At 39.6% G+C, this 17,755-nt stretch overlaps 1 protein-coding gene across 2 annotated transcripts in view; it reads left to right on the top strand.

The window, feature by feature from the left end:
- LOC106585703 (nuclear receptor ROR-beta) overlaps nucleotides 1-16,630 on the top strand; it is a 38,671-nt gene extending 22,041 nt beyond the window's left edge. Inside the window, exons 1-10 of one of the 2 annotated variants that reach the window (XM_014172219.2) lie at nucleotides 434-589; nucleotides 4,302-4,387; nucleotides 4,596-4,737; nucleotides 5,142-5,570; nucleotides 6,382-6,503; nucleotides 11,931-12,063; nucleotides 12,238-12,345; nucleotides 14,977-15,087; nucleotides 15,282-15,394; nucleotides 15,629-16,630. In XM_014172219.2, coding sequence (XP_014027694.1) covers nucleotides 571-589; nucleotides 4,302-4,387; nucleotides 4,596-4,737; nucleotides 5,142-5,570; nucleotides 6,382-6,503; nucleotides 11,931-12,063; nucleotides 12,238-12,345; nucleotides 14,977-15,087; nucleotides 15,282-15,394; nucleotides 15,629-15,793 — 1,428 coding nt within the window. In that variant the 5' untranslated portion in view covers nucleotides 434-570 and the 3' untranslated portion in view covers nucleotides 15,794-16,630. Of the gene's footprint in view, nucleotides 1-433; nucleotides 590-4,301; nucleotides 4,388-4,595; nucleotides 4,738-5,141; nucleotides 5,571-6,381; nucleotides 6,504-11,930; nucleotides 12,064-12,237; nucleotides 12,346-14,976; nucleotides 15,088-15,281; nucleotides 15,395-15,628 lie in introns of those variants that run through there. The other variant, XM_014172220.2, reaches the window with a different exon arrangement.
- The last annotated feature ends 1,125 nt before the right edge of the window (nucleotides 16,631-17,755 follow it).

Consider the following 17,755-nt stretch of genomic DNA (forward strand, 5'->3'; position numbering starts at 1 on the left):
TGTCTGTCTGTCTGTCTGTCTGTCTGTCTGTCTGTCTGTCTGTCTGTCTGTCTGTCTGTCTGTCTGTCTGTCTGTCTGTCTGTCTGTCTGTCTGTCTGTCTGTCTGTCTGTCTAGTAGTGTCCTGGGTCGGGATCAAACTGACCTTAAGTCAGCACATGGTCTGGGGCTCAGGGGTCACAGAGGTCATGGTCATTAAGACCCCCAGTTAGACTCTCTCTGACTCAGGCTTTGAGGGGGGAGTGGGACGTCCCTTCCTGGGTAAAGAGGTACAAGACAGCCCCATACAGCTTAGACAGCAGACGCAACTCCCGAGTAGTCATCATCTTTCTGCGCTAATCCCATTATGACACTGCACACACAGATCACATACAAACCACATACACACACACTTCATAAACACTGCTGATCAGACCAATTAAGTCCTAGCCGTAAACCAATCAGACACACAAGACATACATACCTATGGACACATTCATTAGCACACACATTGAAACACCTGTCATCCTATTGCAGCTGCAACACAGAACGGTGTGTGTACATCTGTTTATGCGTGTTTGTCTCCACCGAAAATGAAAACGGATGTCGTAGGTAAGCCATACTTTTGGACATTGCCTTTTACCCTAAATTACTACATTAATATCAGAAGCTTAGGTTAGAACGTTAGAAGATTAACCCTTACAGTCATTTCTCTGTGTACTTTGCAGCTTTTCTGTTATTGCTCTACAGCTTGTGAATGGATCCTTGGTCGTGTTCATAGGGCACATGTTTAACAAAAACGTATGTTCCTTATTGGACAAATCCAGGTAGTCCCTCCCTTTTTCAGTCCGTTTGGTTCCTTATGAACATACCTCAGTTTTCGGTCCCTTTTTTTGTTGTTGGTGGGTCTATACTCAGGGTCACCAAAGTTATGTGTCATTTCTGTTTTCTATGTTTCTGGCAAAATCTGAAGAATTGATTATTGTAGATTTGTGGAATATTACTATTTCATAAACCGAAAATAGGATGATTATTTATTTTTTTTTAGGGGTGGATCAGCTTAATAGTGCAGAAAGATTGTTGCTTCCATCAATGTAATTGTCTGCATCATTTCCAATCCCCCATATATTTTGGGGGTAAATATATATATCCATACACACATGCATACATATACACATATATACATACACATACCTATATAGATATACATACTTTTTTAAAGAATATACCTTTATTATTATTCCCCGCAAACCCTACCACCGATCCCCCAATTGGAGTAAACTAATAAACACTTCGGCTTTTACCTTCAATTTATTCATCTTATACACATTTTACAGACACAGTCTATTTTACAATAGTTATTTTTTGTTTGTTTTTAGTCCTTCCTCTATTTCTGATGTCCATCCAGTTTGATTTTTATTTGTAACTGTGCTATATCACAAAAGTTCTGAACCTATATACATTTTACAGACCCCGTATGTTTTACATTGTTTATCTTGTTATTAGTCCCACCCTTCAGCTCCATTCAACCCCTCCCATCTATCTCTCAACATCATCCATTTCAGATTTCTATTTGCCATATATTTTTCAACTGTGCTGTGATGCTTCACAAAACAATTGAACCTTTCTATTCTTATAGCTTCTACAGATTGTAAATTTAAAATGTTTTTTTTTGCTAAAATAATTATTATATTATTGATTGATTGACTATGGCTTTTCAAATCACCCAGTATTGCTATCTGCAGCGTTAGTTCTAGACAAATGTTGCAATTCTTCAGCCATTCCTGGACCTGTGACCAAAAACGAGCTACATATGGACAGTACCAAAATAAATGATCTAATGACTGCCTCCGCACAGCAGAATCTGCAGAGCTGGGAAGATTGTATCCCCCATATATATAACCTTCTATTAGTTGCAAGAATTTTGTATAGTAATTTAAATTGAAAAATTCTAAGTTTTGAATCCGCCGTTGTTTTGCGTATCAATTCATAAACCATGTGCCATGGAATGGGTACATCGAAAATCTCTTCCCAACTACTTTGCAATTTATATGGCACAGCTGTCAGTTTTTTGGTCCTTAAATGAAATTGGTATATGTTTTTATTTATCACACTTTTCTTTAACCATTTATGTTCTTTAATACAGGGCCGACATACAAGTTCCTTCCTTTTTTCCCTTCTACTTGCCTCTTCCATTTTTGTGGAATGCTGCAATTAATTGGTTGTAATTTTGGGTAGAGCAGACATTTCCATATGTCTGTGTTAGCTGCGTGTGTGACATCACTCCACCAGTCCTATTTATAATATCATTCACTAAAATTATACCTTTTTTAAACATTTCTTCGAAAAATAGTTTTTTTTAATCAATTAGTATATTTGAATTTAACCACAATATTTGTTGTATTATTTGTTCTGTCTTTTCAGGTGGATTAAACTGAAATTGCAACCAACTTTCTAAGGCTTGTTTAAAAAAATAACGATATTTTGGAGATTATTTCCTTTTCAAACAACTGAAAGTGGGCAGGTGTAATCTGAATAAAGGGAAAAAGGCCCTTCTTGAACATAGGATGAAACATTCGTACCAATTTACTAGAAAACCAGTTTGGATTTAAGTATAACTTTGGTATGACTGATGCCTTTAGTGAGAGGTCTAATGCTTTAATATTTAATAATTTCTGCCCTCCGAATTCATATTCGTTATATAAATAGGCCCTTTTAATTTTATCTGGCTTGCCGTTTCAAATAAAATTGAATATTTTTTGTTAATATAATTTAAAAAGCAGGTCACTAGGTGTAGGCATAAGCAAATAGCTAAACTGTGATATGACTAAAGAGTTAATCAGGGGGATTTTTACACAAATAGACAGGTATTTTCCTTTCCATGGTAGCAAGATCTTATCTATTTTTGCTAACTTTCTATAAAAATGTATTGGAGTGAGATCATTTCTTTCTTTTGGGATTTGTATACCGAGCATGTCCACATCTCCGTCAGACCATTTAATTGGTAAACTACACGGTAATGTAAAATGTGAATTTTTTAGCGATCCAATACGTAATATTATCATAATTTGGTTTTAATCCAGAGAGGATAGCAAAGGATGATTTTTTTTTTAAGAGAGATTTTTTTTCCCAGAGAGGATAGCATAGGATGATTTTTTTTGTCTAGTCTGTTTGTAGCCATTTTACCTGATTTCTGGGAGAATAGTGCAGTTGCAGGTGCAGAGAGGTTATTAGGGTCCTACTGCTTTGGATTAGCCAGCCAGTGTGCAGCGCAGGGAAACAGCGTGTGGGGAAGGAAATAATGTAGGATTAGATTGTGCGTCTAATCTCCTTATAGTGAGTGTGCATTCTCAGCAGATATGTGCCATCTATCTCTCTCTATATATATCTATAATTTCTCTCTAGCTATCTCTCTATCTGTCACTATCCTTCTCCGTCTCGAACTACGTGGCCACACTGGTTACTGTGGTGACATGATGCTCCTAAAGGTTTCTGTGTTTGCCGATTTCAGACCTACAGTACACAGTTCAGTCCTATAGTACGTTACATGTACACTACGAGTGAGTGAGTGAGTGAGTGAGTGAGTGAGTGAGTGAGTGAGTGAGTGAGTGAGTGAGTGAGTGAGTGAGTGAGTGAGTGAGTGAGTGAGTGAGTGAGTGAGTGAGTGAGTGAGTGAGTGAGTGAGTGAGTGAGTGAGTGAGTGAAGATACTTTGGTGATGTAACCCCACTACAATCCAGGGACCAGATCTAAGGACCCCTGCTCATCCTCATGACAAAATGTCCGTCACCTGTCATTACCATAAAACACTGCTAAAATGAACAGGATGTCACAGAGTCCTGTTGACTGGAGAGGTTCCTTCTGATTGGGAGCACTGTTCCCTCTCACTGGGTCGTGTGATAGAAACACACACACACAACCACGCACCCACCCTAATGAGCCCCCTGACAGTTGGGGGAACGTTGAGTGGCCATTAATACTGGTACAGTACAGGCAAGTGTGTGTGACACAATGAAATGGTTATGTAACCCAGGTGTGTGTGACACAATGAAATGGTTATGTAACCCAGGTGTGTGTGACACAATGAAATGGTTATGTAACCCAGGTGTGTGTGACACAATGAAATGGTTATGTAACCCAGGTGTATGTGACACAATGAAATGGTTATGTAACCCAGGTGTGTGTGACACAATGAAATGGTTATGTAACCCAGGTGTGTGTGACACAATGAAATGGTTATGTAACCCAGGTGTGTGTGACACAATGAAATGGTTATGTAACCCAGGTGTGTGTGTGTTTTCCCCCTCCCATCTCTCTGTTCACAGCCCAAATCGAAGTTATACCGTGCAAAATCTGTGGAGACAAGTCATCAGGAATCCACTATGGGGTCATCACGTGTGAGGGCTGCAAAGTGAGTTCTCCACACAGCTCTGTTGTTCCCTCTGTCTGACTCTATCCCCATCATTCTCCTGTCATTTCTGTTTCATATCTTCATTTTTATTCCAGCGTCTGTGTTCTACTCTCCATCAGCTCTTTTCTATACTATTCTTTTCTTCTCCTTATTTTCCAAATCATAGACTGACCGTTAACTGACTGCTGTGTTTGTGGTTGTCCTGTAGGGGTTCTTCAGACGAAGTCAGCAGAACAACGCTGCATACTCCTGCCCTCGCCAGAGGAACTGTCTGATCGACAGGACAAACCGAAACCGCTGCCAGCACTGCCGCTTACAGAAGTGTCTTGCACTTGGAATGTCCAGAGATGGTGAGACCGCTTACACACACACACACACACACACACGTGTAGACTCTTACTTACTTAAGATTGTCACCTACTCCCGAGTGGCACAGTGGTCTAAGGCACTGCTATGTGCTAGCTGTGCCACTAGAGATTATGGGTTCTCCCGGTTGGGTTGTGTTTCGGAGGACGCACGGCTCTCGACCTTCGCCTCTCCTGAGTCCGTACGGGAGTTGCAGCGATGAGACAAGACTAACTACCAATTGGATACCAAATTAGGGAGAAAAAGGGGTAAAAGTAAAAAATAAAAAATAAAAAAAATAAAGATTGTCACCTACACAATGTCTAAAGCCCAGGTGAAGCTGAGAGAGAAAATAAACACAATGTGACTAATAAACAACCTCTCTCCCTCCCTCCCTCTCTGTGCGTAGCGGTGAAGTTTGGCCGCATGTCCAAGAAGCAGCGTGACAGCCTGTACGCCGAGGTACAGAAGCACCAGCAGCGGATCCTGAATGAGCGGCAGCAGCAGACGTGTGAGGCAGAGGCCCTGGCGCGCGTCTACTCCTCCAGCCTGACCAACGGCCTCAGCACCCTCAACCACGAGATCGGAGGCACCTACGCCAACGGCCACGTCATCGAGCTCCCCAAGGGCCAGGTGAACGGTGGTGCCACAGGTGGCTACTACCATGGTATGGACTCCACCCAGCCCTCCCCGGACCAGTCGGGCCTGGACTTGGCGGGCATTAAGCACATCAAGCAGGAGCCGGTGTACGACCTGACCCCTGTGGCTAACCTGTTCAACTATAGCACCTACCAGGACAGTCAGCTGGCGCACAGCAATGTCAGCATGGGAGAGCTAGGTAACTAAGGGTTACGGTTAAGTTCATTCAAAGATATCACATTTGGCCATCAGTGCCCCCTCGAAAACATGCATGATGACGTCTCTGAGTGAGTGTTGCATAGTGCAGGAAGATACCAGGCCTTAATTGATGATTTGAATAGGAGGGTGTCATGGTGAGGCTAAAGGAGTGTGAGTCAGTGTGATAAGCTGTGTGTGGGACAGGAGATGAAACAGGCTTAGGGAGAGAGGGAGGAAGAGAGAGAGAGAGAAAGAAAGAGAGAGGGAGGGAAGAAGAGAGAGAGAGATAGAGAGAGAGAGAGAGCTGTCCATGCGTCATATTTAAGCTTAGCCCATCAATGCAAGAAACCCCCATTGAGAGTGTGGCCTGCCTTACTAAGGCTGTAATGTCAATTTAGTGGAACACAGTTTTACTAGTGCACTCCATATTTGAGTTGTCACACATCTACTCGGATGGAGGTATACAATACATTCCCTGATTCTTGTAAAGATCGGTTCTGCTGTTTTCTATACCCCGTTTCAATTAGCGCCAACATTCAGACAAAAACAAAAGAACATTTCTACAATACAGATTAAAATGATGCAACCTCGTCTCAAAGCCTGGTGGACGAGACCACATACAAAGTTGCGTGAAGACTGAAACTTTGGGAGGTTGAACAAAGCTAAATAAAAGTGCGATAATTGTCACTAAACTTATGATCGGTTCATCAGTTTCACGCTCCCATAGACAATGAATGGTAAACTACCATTTTGCTCAAATTTTGATCAAAGTGTGTGTCTGACTGTCTCTTCTCTGTCCTCTCCCTCCATAGATCGTATCGCCCAGAACATTATAAAGTCTCACCTGGAGACCTGTCAATACACAGCAGATGAGCTGCAGCAGCTGGCCTGGCAAACACACTCCTACGATGACATCAAGATGTACCAGAGCAAAGTGAGTGTGTAACCAGTGTGTGTCTGTGGGTTCCATGTGACCAGTGTGTGACCAGTGTGTGTCTGTGTGTTCCTTGTGACTAGTGTGTGTCTGTGTGTTCCTTGTGGCCAGCTGACCTTGCACTGCTCACTTACCTACAACTTCTGAGCACCCCCCCCCAACTCCATTGTCATCCAATGCCTCTTTCCTCCCCTATACACCCCCCAACTCCATTGTCATCCAATGCCTCTTTCCTCCCCTATACACCCCCCAACTCCATTGTCATCCAATGCCTCTATCCTCCCCTATACACCCCCCAACTCCATTGTCATCCAATGCCTCTTTCCTCCCCTATACACCCCCCAACTCCATTGTCATCCAATGTCTCTTTCGTCCCCTATACACCCCCCAACTCCATTGTCATCCAATGTCTCTTTCCTCCCCTATACACCCCCCAACTCCATTGTCATCCAATGTCTCTTTCGTCCCCTATACACCCCCCAACTCCATTGTCATCCAATGTCTCTTTCCTCCCCTATACACCCCCCCAAACTCTAGTATAAATAAATATATATATATATATTTAAATGTATGCTCTTTTTACTGTAAGTAATTTGGATAAGAGTGTCTGCAAAAAAAACAAATAATAACATTTCATCCAATGTCTCTTTCCTCCCCTATATTCACTATTTAAATCTCTTCCCTCCCCTATATTCACTATTTAAATCTCTTCCCTCTCCTATATTCACTATTTAAATCTCTTCCCTCTCCTATATTCACTATTTAAATCTCTTCCCTCTCCTATATTCACTATTTAAATCTCTTCCCTCTCCTATATTCACTATTTAAATCTCTTCCCTCTCCTATATTCACTATTTAAATCTCTTCCCTCTCCTATATTCACTATTTAAATCTCTTCCCTCCCCTATATTCACTATTTAAATCTCTTCCCTCTCCTATATTCACTATTTAAATGTTTCTTTCCTCCCGTATATTCACTATTTAAATCTCTTCCCTCTCCTATATTCACTATTTAAATGTCTCTTTCCTCCCGTATATTCACTATTTAAATCTCTTCCCTCTCCTATATTCACTATTTAAATGTCTCTTTCCTCCCTTATATTCACTATTTAAACCTCTTCCCTGTCCTATATTCACTATTTAAATCTCTTTCTTCCCTTATAATCACTATTTAAATGTCTCTTTCCTCCCCTATATTCACAATTTAAATCTCTTCCCTCTCCTATTTTCACTATTTAAACCTCTTCCCTGTCCTATATTCACTATTTAAATCTCTTTCTTCCCTTATAATCACTATTTAAATGTCTCTTTCCTCCCCTATATTCACAATTTAAATCTCTTCCCTCTCCTATTTTCACTATTTAAATCTCTTCCCTGTCCTATATTCACTATTTAAATCTCTTTCTTCCCTTATAATCACTATTTAAATGTCTTTCCTCCCCTATATTCACAATTTAAATCTCTTCCCTCTCCTATTTTCACTATTTAAACCTCTTCCCTCTCCTATATTCACTATTTAAATGTCTTTCCTCCAATATATTCACAGTTTAAATATCTTCCCTCTCCTATATTCACTATTTAAATATCTCTTTCCTCTCCTATATTCACTATTTAAACCTCTTCCCTCTCCTATAGTCACTATTTAAATGTTTCTTTCCTCCCGTATATTCACTATTTAAATCTCTTCCCTCTCCTATATTAACTATTTAAATGACTCTTTCCTCCCCTATATTCACTATTTAAATATCTTCCCTCTCCTATATTCACTATTTAAATGTCTCTTTCCTCCCCTATATTAACTATTTAAATGACTTTCCTCCCCTATATTCACTATTTAAATCTCTACCCTCCCCTATATTCACTATTTAAATCTCTACCCTCTCCTATATTCACTATTTAAACGTCTCTTTCCTACCCTATATTGAATATTTAAATGTCTTCCCTCTCTTATAGTCAATTTTTAAATGTCTCTTTCCTCACCAAATATTCACGATTTAAATCTCTTTCCTCCCCTATATTCCTTATTTAAATGTATTTTTCCTCTCCTATATTTACTATTTAAATGTCTCTTTCAATCCCTATATTCACTATTTAAAATGTCTCTTTCCTCCCCTATATTCACTATTTAAATGTTTCTTTCTTACCCTATATTCACTATTTAAATCTCTTCCCTCTCCAATAGTCACTATTTAAATGTCTCTTTCCTCCCGTATATTCACTATTTAAATCTCTTCCCTCTCCTATATTCACTATTTAAATGTCTCTTTCCTCCCTTATATTCACTATTTAAATCTCTTCCCTCTCCTATATTCACTATTTAAATGTCTCTTTCCTCCCGTATATTCACTATTTAAATCTTGTCCCTCTCCTGTATTCAGTATTTAAATGTCTCTTTCCTCCCCTATATTCACTATTTAAATCTTGTCCCTCTCCTATATTCACTATTTAAATGTCTGTTTCCTCCCATAAATTCACTATTTAAATGTCTCTTCCCTCCCATATATTCACTATTTAAATGTCTCTTTCCTCCCGTATATTCACTATTTAAATGTCTCTTTCCTACCCTATATTCACTATTTAAATGTCTTCCCTCTCCTATATTCACTATTTAAATGTCTTCCCTCTCCTATATTCACTATTTAAATGTCTCTTTCCTACATTCACTATTTAAATGTCTCTTTCCTACATTCACTATTTAAATGTCTCTTTCCTACATTCACTATTTAAATGTCTCTTTCCTCCCGTATATTCACTATTTAAATGTCTCTTTCCTACCCTATATTCACTATTTAAATGTCTTCCCTCTCCTATATTCACTATTTAAATGTCTCTTTCCTACATTCACTATTTAACCTCTCCAGCGTCTCATCCCGTCAGCGGGATCAAAATCCAGCGAAAAATCATATCGCCAATTAGCATTAAAAAAATATCATAATTAAAAAAAAATATATATATATATATATATTTTTTTATAGATACACCTCTCCTGAATCGACCCACGTCGTCCGATTTCAAAAAGGTTTTACAGGAAAAGCAAATCATTAGATTATGTTAGATGAGTCCATCGTAAAAAGCAGCTTCATAGCCATTTTCCGACCAACCACTTGCATCACATATAATCAAAAAACAGCTAAATGCAGCACTAACCTTTTACAAACTTCATCAGATGGCACCCCTAGGACATCATGTTATACAATGCATGCATTCTTTTGTTCAATAAAGGTCATATTTATATATAAAAACAGCATTTTACATCGGCGTCTGACGTTGACTAAATAATTTCCCCTCAAATGCGTCCCGGTAAACAATGCTACAATTCCCTAAATTACTATCCGATAACGATTTTTAAAATGTATATTGTCAATCTAACATTTATAGATGAATATCTCTTGAGAACACCTGTCATACCAGATTTTAAATTAACTTTACTGGGTAATCACACTTTGCGATAAAAGGAGATGCGATACTCAGAAAATGAGCTAATATACAGAGCTCGGCGCCATCTTGGCACAATCGCATGTCACATCTCATCTTGTATAATATTGTCAATAATCGCCTACCTTTAGTTGTCTTCATCAGAAAGCATCCCAGGTCCACAACAGATGTATTTTCGGTCGAAAAAGTCCATACTTCACGTTCCATTAGCCTGCTGTTGGTAGCGCGTCCTTGGGCTCTCTCCAAATTCTCCGATGTGCGCAGGGCTGAAGTTTTGGATAAAATGATTCTCCCGCCTGTAGGTTCGTTCAAACATGTCAAACGTTGTAAAACATTAATCTGCAGGGCCTGTAACACCAAGAGAGCCAATAAGATTCGAGGGGGATGATTTAATTGTCTTTCAAACCCATTCCAAAGGTGGGGGTAGACATGGCCCCCGGCGTCATAATGGTGATGGCCCATCCCCTGTGACCAATTTCCAAAGAGTCTCATTCACTGAGTTTCGACTGTATAAGGCTCAAACCACTGTGAAAAGACTGGCGACATCTAGTGGAAGCAATAGGAAGTGCTCACTGAACCATGGTTAACGGTGTGATTTATAGGGAAAGATGAGAAGTCGAGTCCACAATTCTGAATTCCACTTCCTGTTTCAATCGGTCTCGGGGTTTTGACTGCCATTTGAGTTCTGTTATACTCACAGACACCATTCAAACAGTTTTAGAAACTTTAGGGTGTTTTCTATCCATATATAATAAGTATATGCATGCCCTAGCTTCTGAGTTTGATTAGTAGGCCGTTGAAAATGGGAATGATTTTTTTTCAAAATGCGCTGTGGCGCCCCCTATCCTAGGGTATCCTCAAGATGTCTCTTTCCTACATTCACTATTTAAATGTCTCTTTCCTACATTCACTATTTAAATGTCTCTTTTCTACCCTATATTCACTATTTAAATGTCTCTTTTCTACCCTATATTCACTATTTAAATGTCTCTTTCTTCCCCCATATTCACGATTCAAATGTCTCTTTCCTCTCTTATATTCACTATTTAAATGTCTTTTTCCTCCCCTATACTCACTATTTAAATGTCTTTTTCCTCTCCTATAGTCACTATTTAAATGTCTTTTTCCTCCCCTATATTCACGATGCAAATGTCTCTTCCCTCCCCTATATTCACTATTTAAATCTTTTTTTTTTTGTATCTCACCTCACACATTTTCTCTTTTCTTTCTCAAGTTCTCTTTCTCTGCTCGTTTCTCCTTCTTCTATTTCTCTCTCTCACTCCTCCTCTGTGCCTGTGTGTGTGTGGGTGTCTATGTAACAGAGCAGTAGTTCCTTTACCACTGTGACCTCTCTCATTCCTCTGTGTCTAATGGATTATGGGTCATTACAGAAGAACCCTTTGAAATATTCTCCATGGAGATTCATCTTTCAGCTAGAAACTATAGAACACACAAAGACAATTTGCTGATATTGTACTTTGGATATTCCGAGTAGCGATGGAGCTGACTATTTTACAAGTATTCATTTTATAAAAATTCCTGTCTTTGTAGTGTACTTCATTGAACAGCACAAAGGGATGACCCAAATTACCCAAATACAACTCTTCTGCATGTCTTGTTGTGTGCACAGTCCTGTGGCATGAACATGTGGGTGAAATACTGTTTGTATTTGCACAAGTGCTATAGTAGTGTTTCAAAATTGTGTTTATGATAAATACACAGCTGTCATAACACACGTGTTGATTTGTCTGTGGAGATGTCCCTACCTCCTTACTTCATTTGCACACACTGTATACAGATTTTTCTATTGTGTTATTGACTGTACGTTTGTTTATCCCATGTGTAACTCTGTGGTGTTGTTTTTGTCGCACTGCTTTGCTTTATCTTGGCCAGGTCGCAGTTGTAAATGAGAACTTGTTCTCAACTGGCCTACCTGGATAAATAAAGGGGAAATAAAAATAAAAACATACCAAAGTGTGTGTTTCTTTGCAGACGCGAGACGTGCTGTGGCAGCAGTGTGCCATCCAGATCACCCATTCCATCCAGTATGTGGTGGAGTTTGCCAAGCGCATCTCAGGCTTCATGGAGCTTTGCCAGAACGACCAGATCCTCCTGCTCAAGTCAGGTGACCTCACCCTGCTTCCCCATTAGAAACAAGTCTCCTGGTTGAAACAGAGTTGTTTCCACCTCCTTTCAACAAAAACATACAACAAATGGTGACAAGACGATATTGTATCAATGTGGGAAAAGGTATTAGATTTGCAAAAAGACTTTAACATCTTTCTCTGTCTCTCTCTAGGTTGTCTGGAGGTGGTCCTGGTTAGAATGTGTCGGGCGTTTAACCCTCTCAACAACACAGTGCTGTTTGAGGGGAAGTACGGGGGCATGCAGATGTTCAAAGCACTAGGTAAGGCACTGCTGCTAGCGATACTGTACCGCCTACATCTACGGCCATCTAAGTAGCATGATGTACTACAGTACCCATAATGCTCTGGACAAGATATTCGGTAGTCTCTGACCTGACCTTGAACTCTGCAGTAGGCATTGGGTTTGTATGAGTGTTTCCGTTCGCTGTATTCTTATTTTACATGAGACTACAGCATAACTATAAGACTACAGTATAACTATGAGACTACAACATAACTATGAGACTACAGTATAACTATGAGACTACAACATAACTATGAGACTACAGTATAACTATGAGACTACAGTACTATGAGACTACAACATAACTATGAGACTACAACATAACTATGAGACTACAGTATAAGTATGAGAATACAGCATAACTATCAGACTACAGTATAACTATGAGACTACAGCATAACTATGAGATTACAGTATAACTATGAGACTACAGTATAACTATGAGACTACAACATAACTATGAGATTACAGTATAACTATGAGACTACAGTACTATGAGACTACAACATAACTATGAGACTACAACATAACTATGAGACTACAGTATAACTATGAGACTACAGTATAACTATGAGACTACAGTATAACTATGAGATTACAGTATAACAATGAGACTACAGTATAACAATGAGACTACAGTATAACTATGTGACTACAGTATAACTATGAGACTACAACATAACTATGAGACTACAACATAACTATGAGACTACAACATAACTATGAGACTACAGTATAACTATGAGACTACAGTATAACTATGAGACTACAGTACTATGAGACTACAGTATAACTATGAGACTACAACATAACTATGAGACTACAACATAACTATGAGACTACAGTATAACTATGAGACTACAACATAACTATGAGACTACAGTATAACTATGAGACTACAGTATAACTACGAGACTACAGTATAACTACGAGACTACAGTATAACTATGAGACTACAACATAACTATGAGATTACAGTATAACAATGAGACTACAGTATAACAATGAGACTACAGTATAACTATGTGACTACAGTATAACAATGAGACTACAGTATAACTATGTGACTACAGCATAACTATGAGACTACAGTATAACTATGAGACTACAGTATAACTATGAGACTACAGTATAACTACGAGACTACAGTATAACTATGAGACTACAGTATAACTATGAGACTACAGTATAACTATGAGACTACAGTACTATGAGACTACAGTATAACTATGTGACTACAACATAACTATGAGACTACAACATAACTATGAGACTACAGTATAACTATGAGACTACAGTATAACTATGAGACTACAGTATAACTATGAGACTACAACATAACTATGAGACTACAACATAACTATGAGACTACAGTATAACTATGAGACTACAGTATAACTATGAGACTACAGTATAACTATGAGACTACAGTATAACTATGAGACTACAGTATAACTATGAGACTACAACATAACTATGTGACTACAACATAACTATGAGACTACAACATAACTATGAGACTACAGTATAACTATGAGACTACAGCATAACTATGAGACTACAGTATAACTATGAGACTACAACATAACTATGAGACTACAACATAACTATGAGACTACAGTATAACTATGAGACTACAACATAACTATGAGACCACAGTATAACTATGAGACTACAACATAACTATGAGACTACAGTATAACTATGAGACTACAGTATAACTATGAGACTACAACATAACTATGAGACTACAACATAACTATGAGACTACAGTATAACTATGAGACTACAACATAACTATGAGATTACAGTATAACTATGAGACTACAACATAACTATGAGACTACAGTATAACTATGAGACTACAGTATAACTATGAGACTACAGTATCTATGAGACTACAGTATAACTATGAGACTACAACATAACTATGAGATTACAACATAACTATGAGACTACAGCATAACTATGAGACTACAGTATAACTATGAGACTACAGTATAACTATGAGACAACAGTATAACTATGAGACTACAGTATAACTATGAGACTACAGTATAACTATGAGACTACAACATAACTATGAGACTACAGTATACCTATGAGACTACAGTATAACTATGAGACTACAGTATAACTATGAGACTACAGTACTATGAGACTACAGTATAACTATGAGACTACAACATAACTATGAGACTACAGTATAACTATGAGACTACAGCATAACTATGAGACTACAGTATAACTATGAGACTACAGTATAACTATGAGACTACAGTATAACTATGAGACTACAACATAACTATGAGACTACAACATAACTATGAGACTACAGTATAACTATGAGACTACAGTATAACTATGAGACTACAGTATAACTATGAGACTACAACATAACTATGAGACCACAGTATAACTATGAGACTACAACATAACTATGAGACTACAGTATAACTATGAGACTACAGTATAACTATGAGACTACAACATAACTATGAGACTACAACATAACTATGAGACTACAGCATAACTATCAGACTACAGTATAACTATGAGACTACAGCATGTTATTCTATATTGACCGCCTCGTTATTAACTCTCACAGGCTGTGACGACCTGGTCAGCGCTGTGTTTGACTTTGCCAAGAGTCTGTGCTCTCTGCAGCTCACTGAGGAGGAGATCGCTCTGTTCTCCGCAGCAGTGCTCATCTCCACAGGTTAGTACAGACCACTCACAGCCACAGTTACCTTCTGCTGCCACCTACAGGCAGACCTTACTGAGGCACTGCCTGGATGGAGAATGCTGCTGTCAACACAGTGATTGACATGTGCTGCATTAGTGAAGCTGTCTTTATTATAAGTAAGACAGACACAGTGACTGACGTGATGTTGGTGTGTGTTCCTCTGTCAGACCGTCCATGGCTGATGGAGCCCAGGAAGGTGCAAAAGCTCCAGGAGAAGATCTACTTTGCGCTGCAGCACATCATGCAGAAGAACCACATGGACGAGGACGCGCTGGCTAAGGTAGGTTGCATCACCGCGGCGCATCACAGTGCCTCATACAGTACAGCTGTTGTGGGGCTTCACATTGGCATCAAAGGGTGTCACACCAAGGCACTGTTCGATGGCAGTGTATTTCAAACAACCTTTTTCACTTTAGCTGCAGTTTTCATGTACAGACTGAGACTTTAGTTAGGTTATGATCTGGACTTCTTGACCCATCACCCCTGACCTCTGACCCCTCTGTGTCCTCTGTAGCTGATTGGTCGGATACCCATGCTGTCGGCCGTGTGTACTCTCCACACAGAGGAGCTGCAGGCCTTCCAGCAGCTTCACCCCGAGACGGTGAACGTGCTCTTCCCCCCGCTCTACAAGGAGCTGTTCAATCCCGACCCCAATGCAGCGATCACCATGCCCAAGTGACTTCCTATGGTCCAACCTCAGAGAGTGGACCACAACGTGACCGCGGACGCATCATTAATGCAACGGCAAAGCCCGGACCCCAGGCCCGGACCCTCCAGACACTTACAGCCGCAAACACTAGGAATGTCCAGCACTTATCCAACCCTATCACCGATACAGTCTAAAGAATGTATATAATGCACCCATGACCACGGGGCTCTTCAGAACTGACCAGAAATGTACAGACTTTAACTAGCTAATTTAAGCTGTCTTTTAACTGGGTAAGTCAATTTGTTTATCTTATTATTATAATAATTTTTTTACATGAAATTGTGATATTGAAGATGGGGGAGGGATTCGTGTGATTCAGAAAAGCTATTGTAGATATTATTTAGTGAAGATCGGATTCCAGTATTACATCTTCTGTTAATATTTTAGTCTTAATTTAAAACTGTAGCAGCCCTATGTGGCTGATACCTTGTCTGTTTTGTTATTTGATAGTTTCATGTGTACAGAATTTGTAAAGTTAAAAAGAGAATTGTTAAAGAATATTGGGGTAAACCTGGGAGGTAATTTTGGTATGTCGAGAAAGCCTTGTCTGGGCTCTGTTGATACGTGAAGAGGGTATTGCATCTTTCAGTTCGGAACTATTAAACTGTAAAAGAAGGATTTAAACAATTATGGCTACTTTTCAAGGTGAAGATATGTATATAAATATTATATTTTGTGTGAAAAAAAAGATTTTGTCAGGCTGCCATCCTGTCAATCATTTTCTGTCGCTGCAATAACTCCGTCCATCGAAGTTGGACTGCTATTGAACAATCAGATCAAATGAGAGATTAGTAGGGGGACCTCTCCCGCCCAGCCCCCCTAAACCCACCACCACCTCTTACCACACCACCCACCTAGCTAAAACTAGTGTGTTGGTCTTGGTGTCTTTTCATGAGGGCATACAGTACCTAGTCAGTGAATAACAAACCAAGCCACTTCCTGAACCTCTTCCTCTCTACATCCCCTCATCCCCCCATCACATTTTGCACAATCTACACCCGTGCTAATCACTGGGCTGCTTAAATAAAGAACTCTCTCTCGCTCTCTCTCTCGATATAAATTAAGTTTCACACTGCTTTTTCCTTATTCTTGCATTTCTCTCCTCAGCCTCATCATTCTAGAACGGTTAAGCACAGGGGGTAGTCATGATTAGCTAAAGTGGATACGCCAATATGTCCATTTTTTTGTTTAACTCGGCAAGTCAATTAAGAACATATTTGTATTTACAATGACGGCCTACCTCGGCAAAACCCTAACGACGCTGGGCCAATTGTGCGCCGCCCTATGGGACTCCCAATCACGGCCGGTTGTGATACAGCCTGGAATCGAACCAAATCAAATCAAATTGTATTTTTTACATGCGCCAAATACAACAGGTGTAGACCTTAACCAACGATGCAGTTTTAAGAAAATACCCCAAAAATTAAATTAAGAAAAAAGTAAGAGATAAGAAAAAATAATAATTAAAGAACAGCAGTGAATAACAATAGCGGGGCTATATAGAGGGGGTACCCATACAGAGTCAATGTGTCAATGTGTGGGGGCACCGGTGTCGAGGTAATTGAGATAATTATGTACATGCAGGTAGGGTTGTTAAAGTGGCTATGCATAGGTAATAAATAGTCTGGATAGCCATTTGATTAGCTGTTCATGAGTCTTATGGCTTGGGGGTAGAAGCTGTTTAGAAGCCTCTTGGCCCTAGACTTGGCGCTCCGATACCGCTTGCCGTGCGGTAGCAGAGAGAACAATCTATGACTAGGGTGGCTGGAGTCTTTGACGATTTTTTGGGCCTTCCTCTGACACCGCCTGGTATAGAGGTCCTGGATGGCAGGAAGCTTGGCCCCGGTGATGTACTGGGCCGTACGCACTACCCTCTGTAGTGCCTTGCGGACGGAGGCCGAGCAGTTGCCATACCAGGAGGGGATGCAACCC

This window comes from Salmo salar, chromosome ssa24 (genome assembly GCF_905237065.1).
Source record: "Salmo salar chromosome ssa24, Ssal_v3.1, whole genome shotgun sequence".
Taxonomy (NCBI): domain Eukaryota; kingdom Metazoa; phylum Chordata; class Actinopteri; order Salmoniformes; family Salmonidae; genus Salmo; species Salmo salar.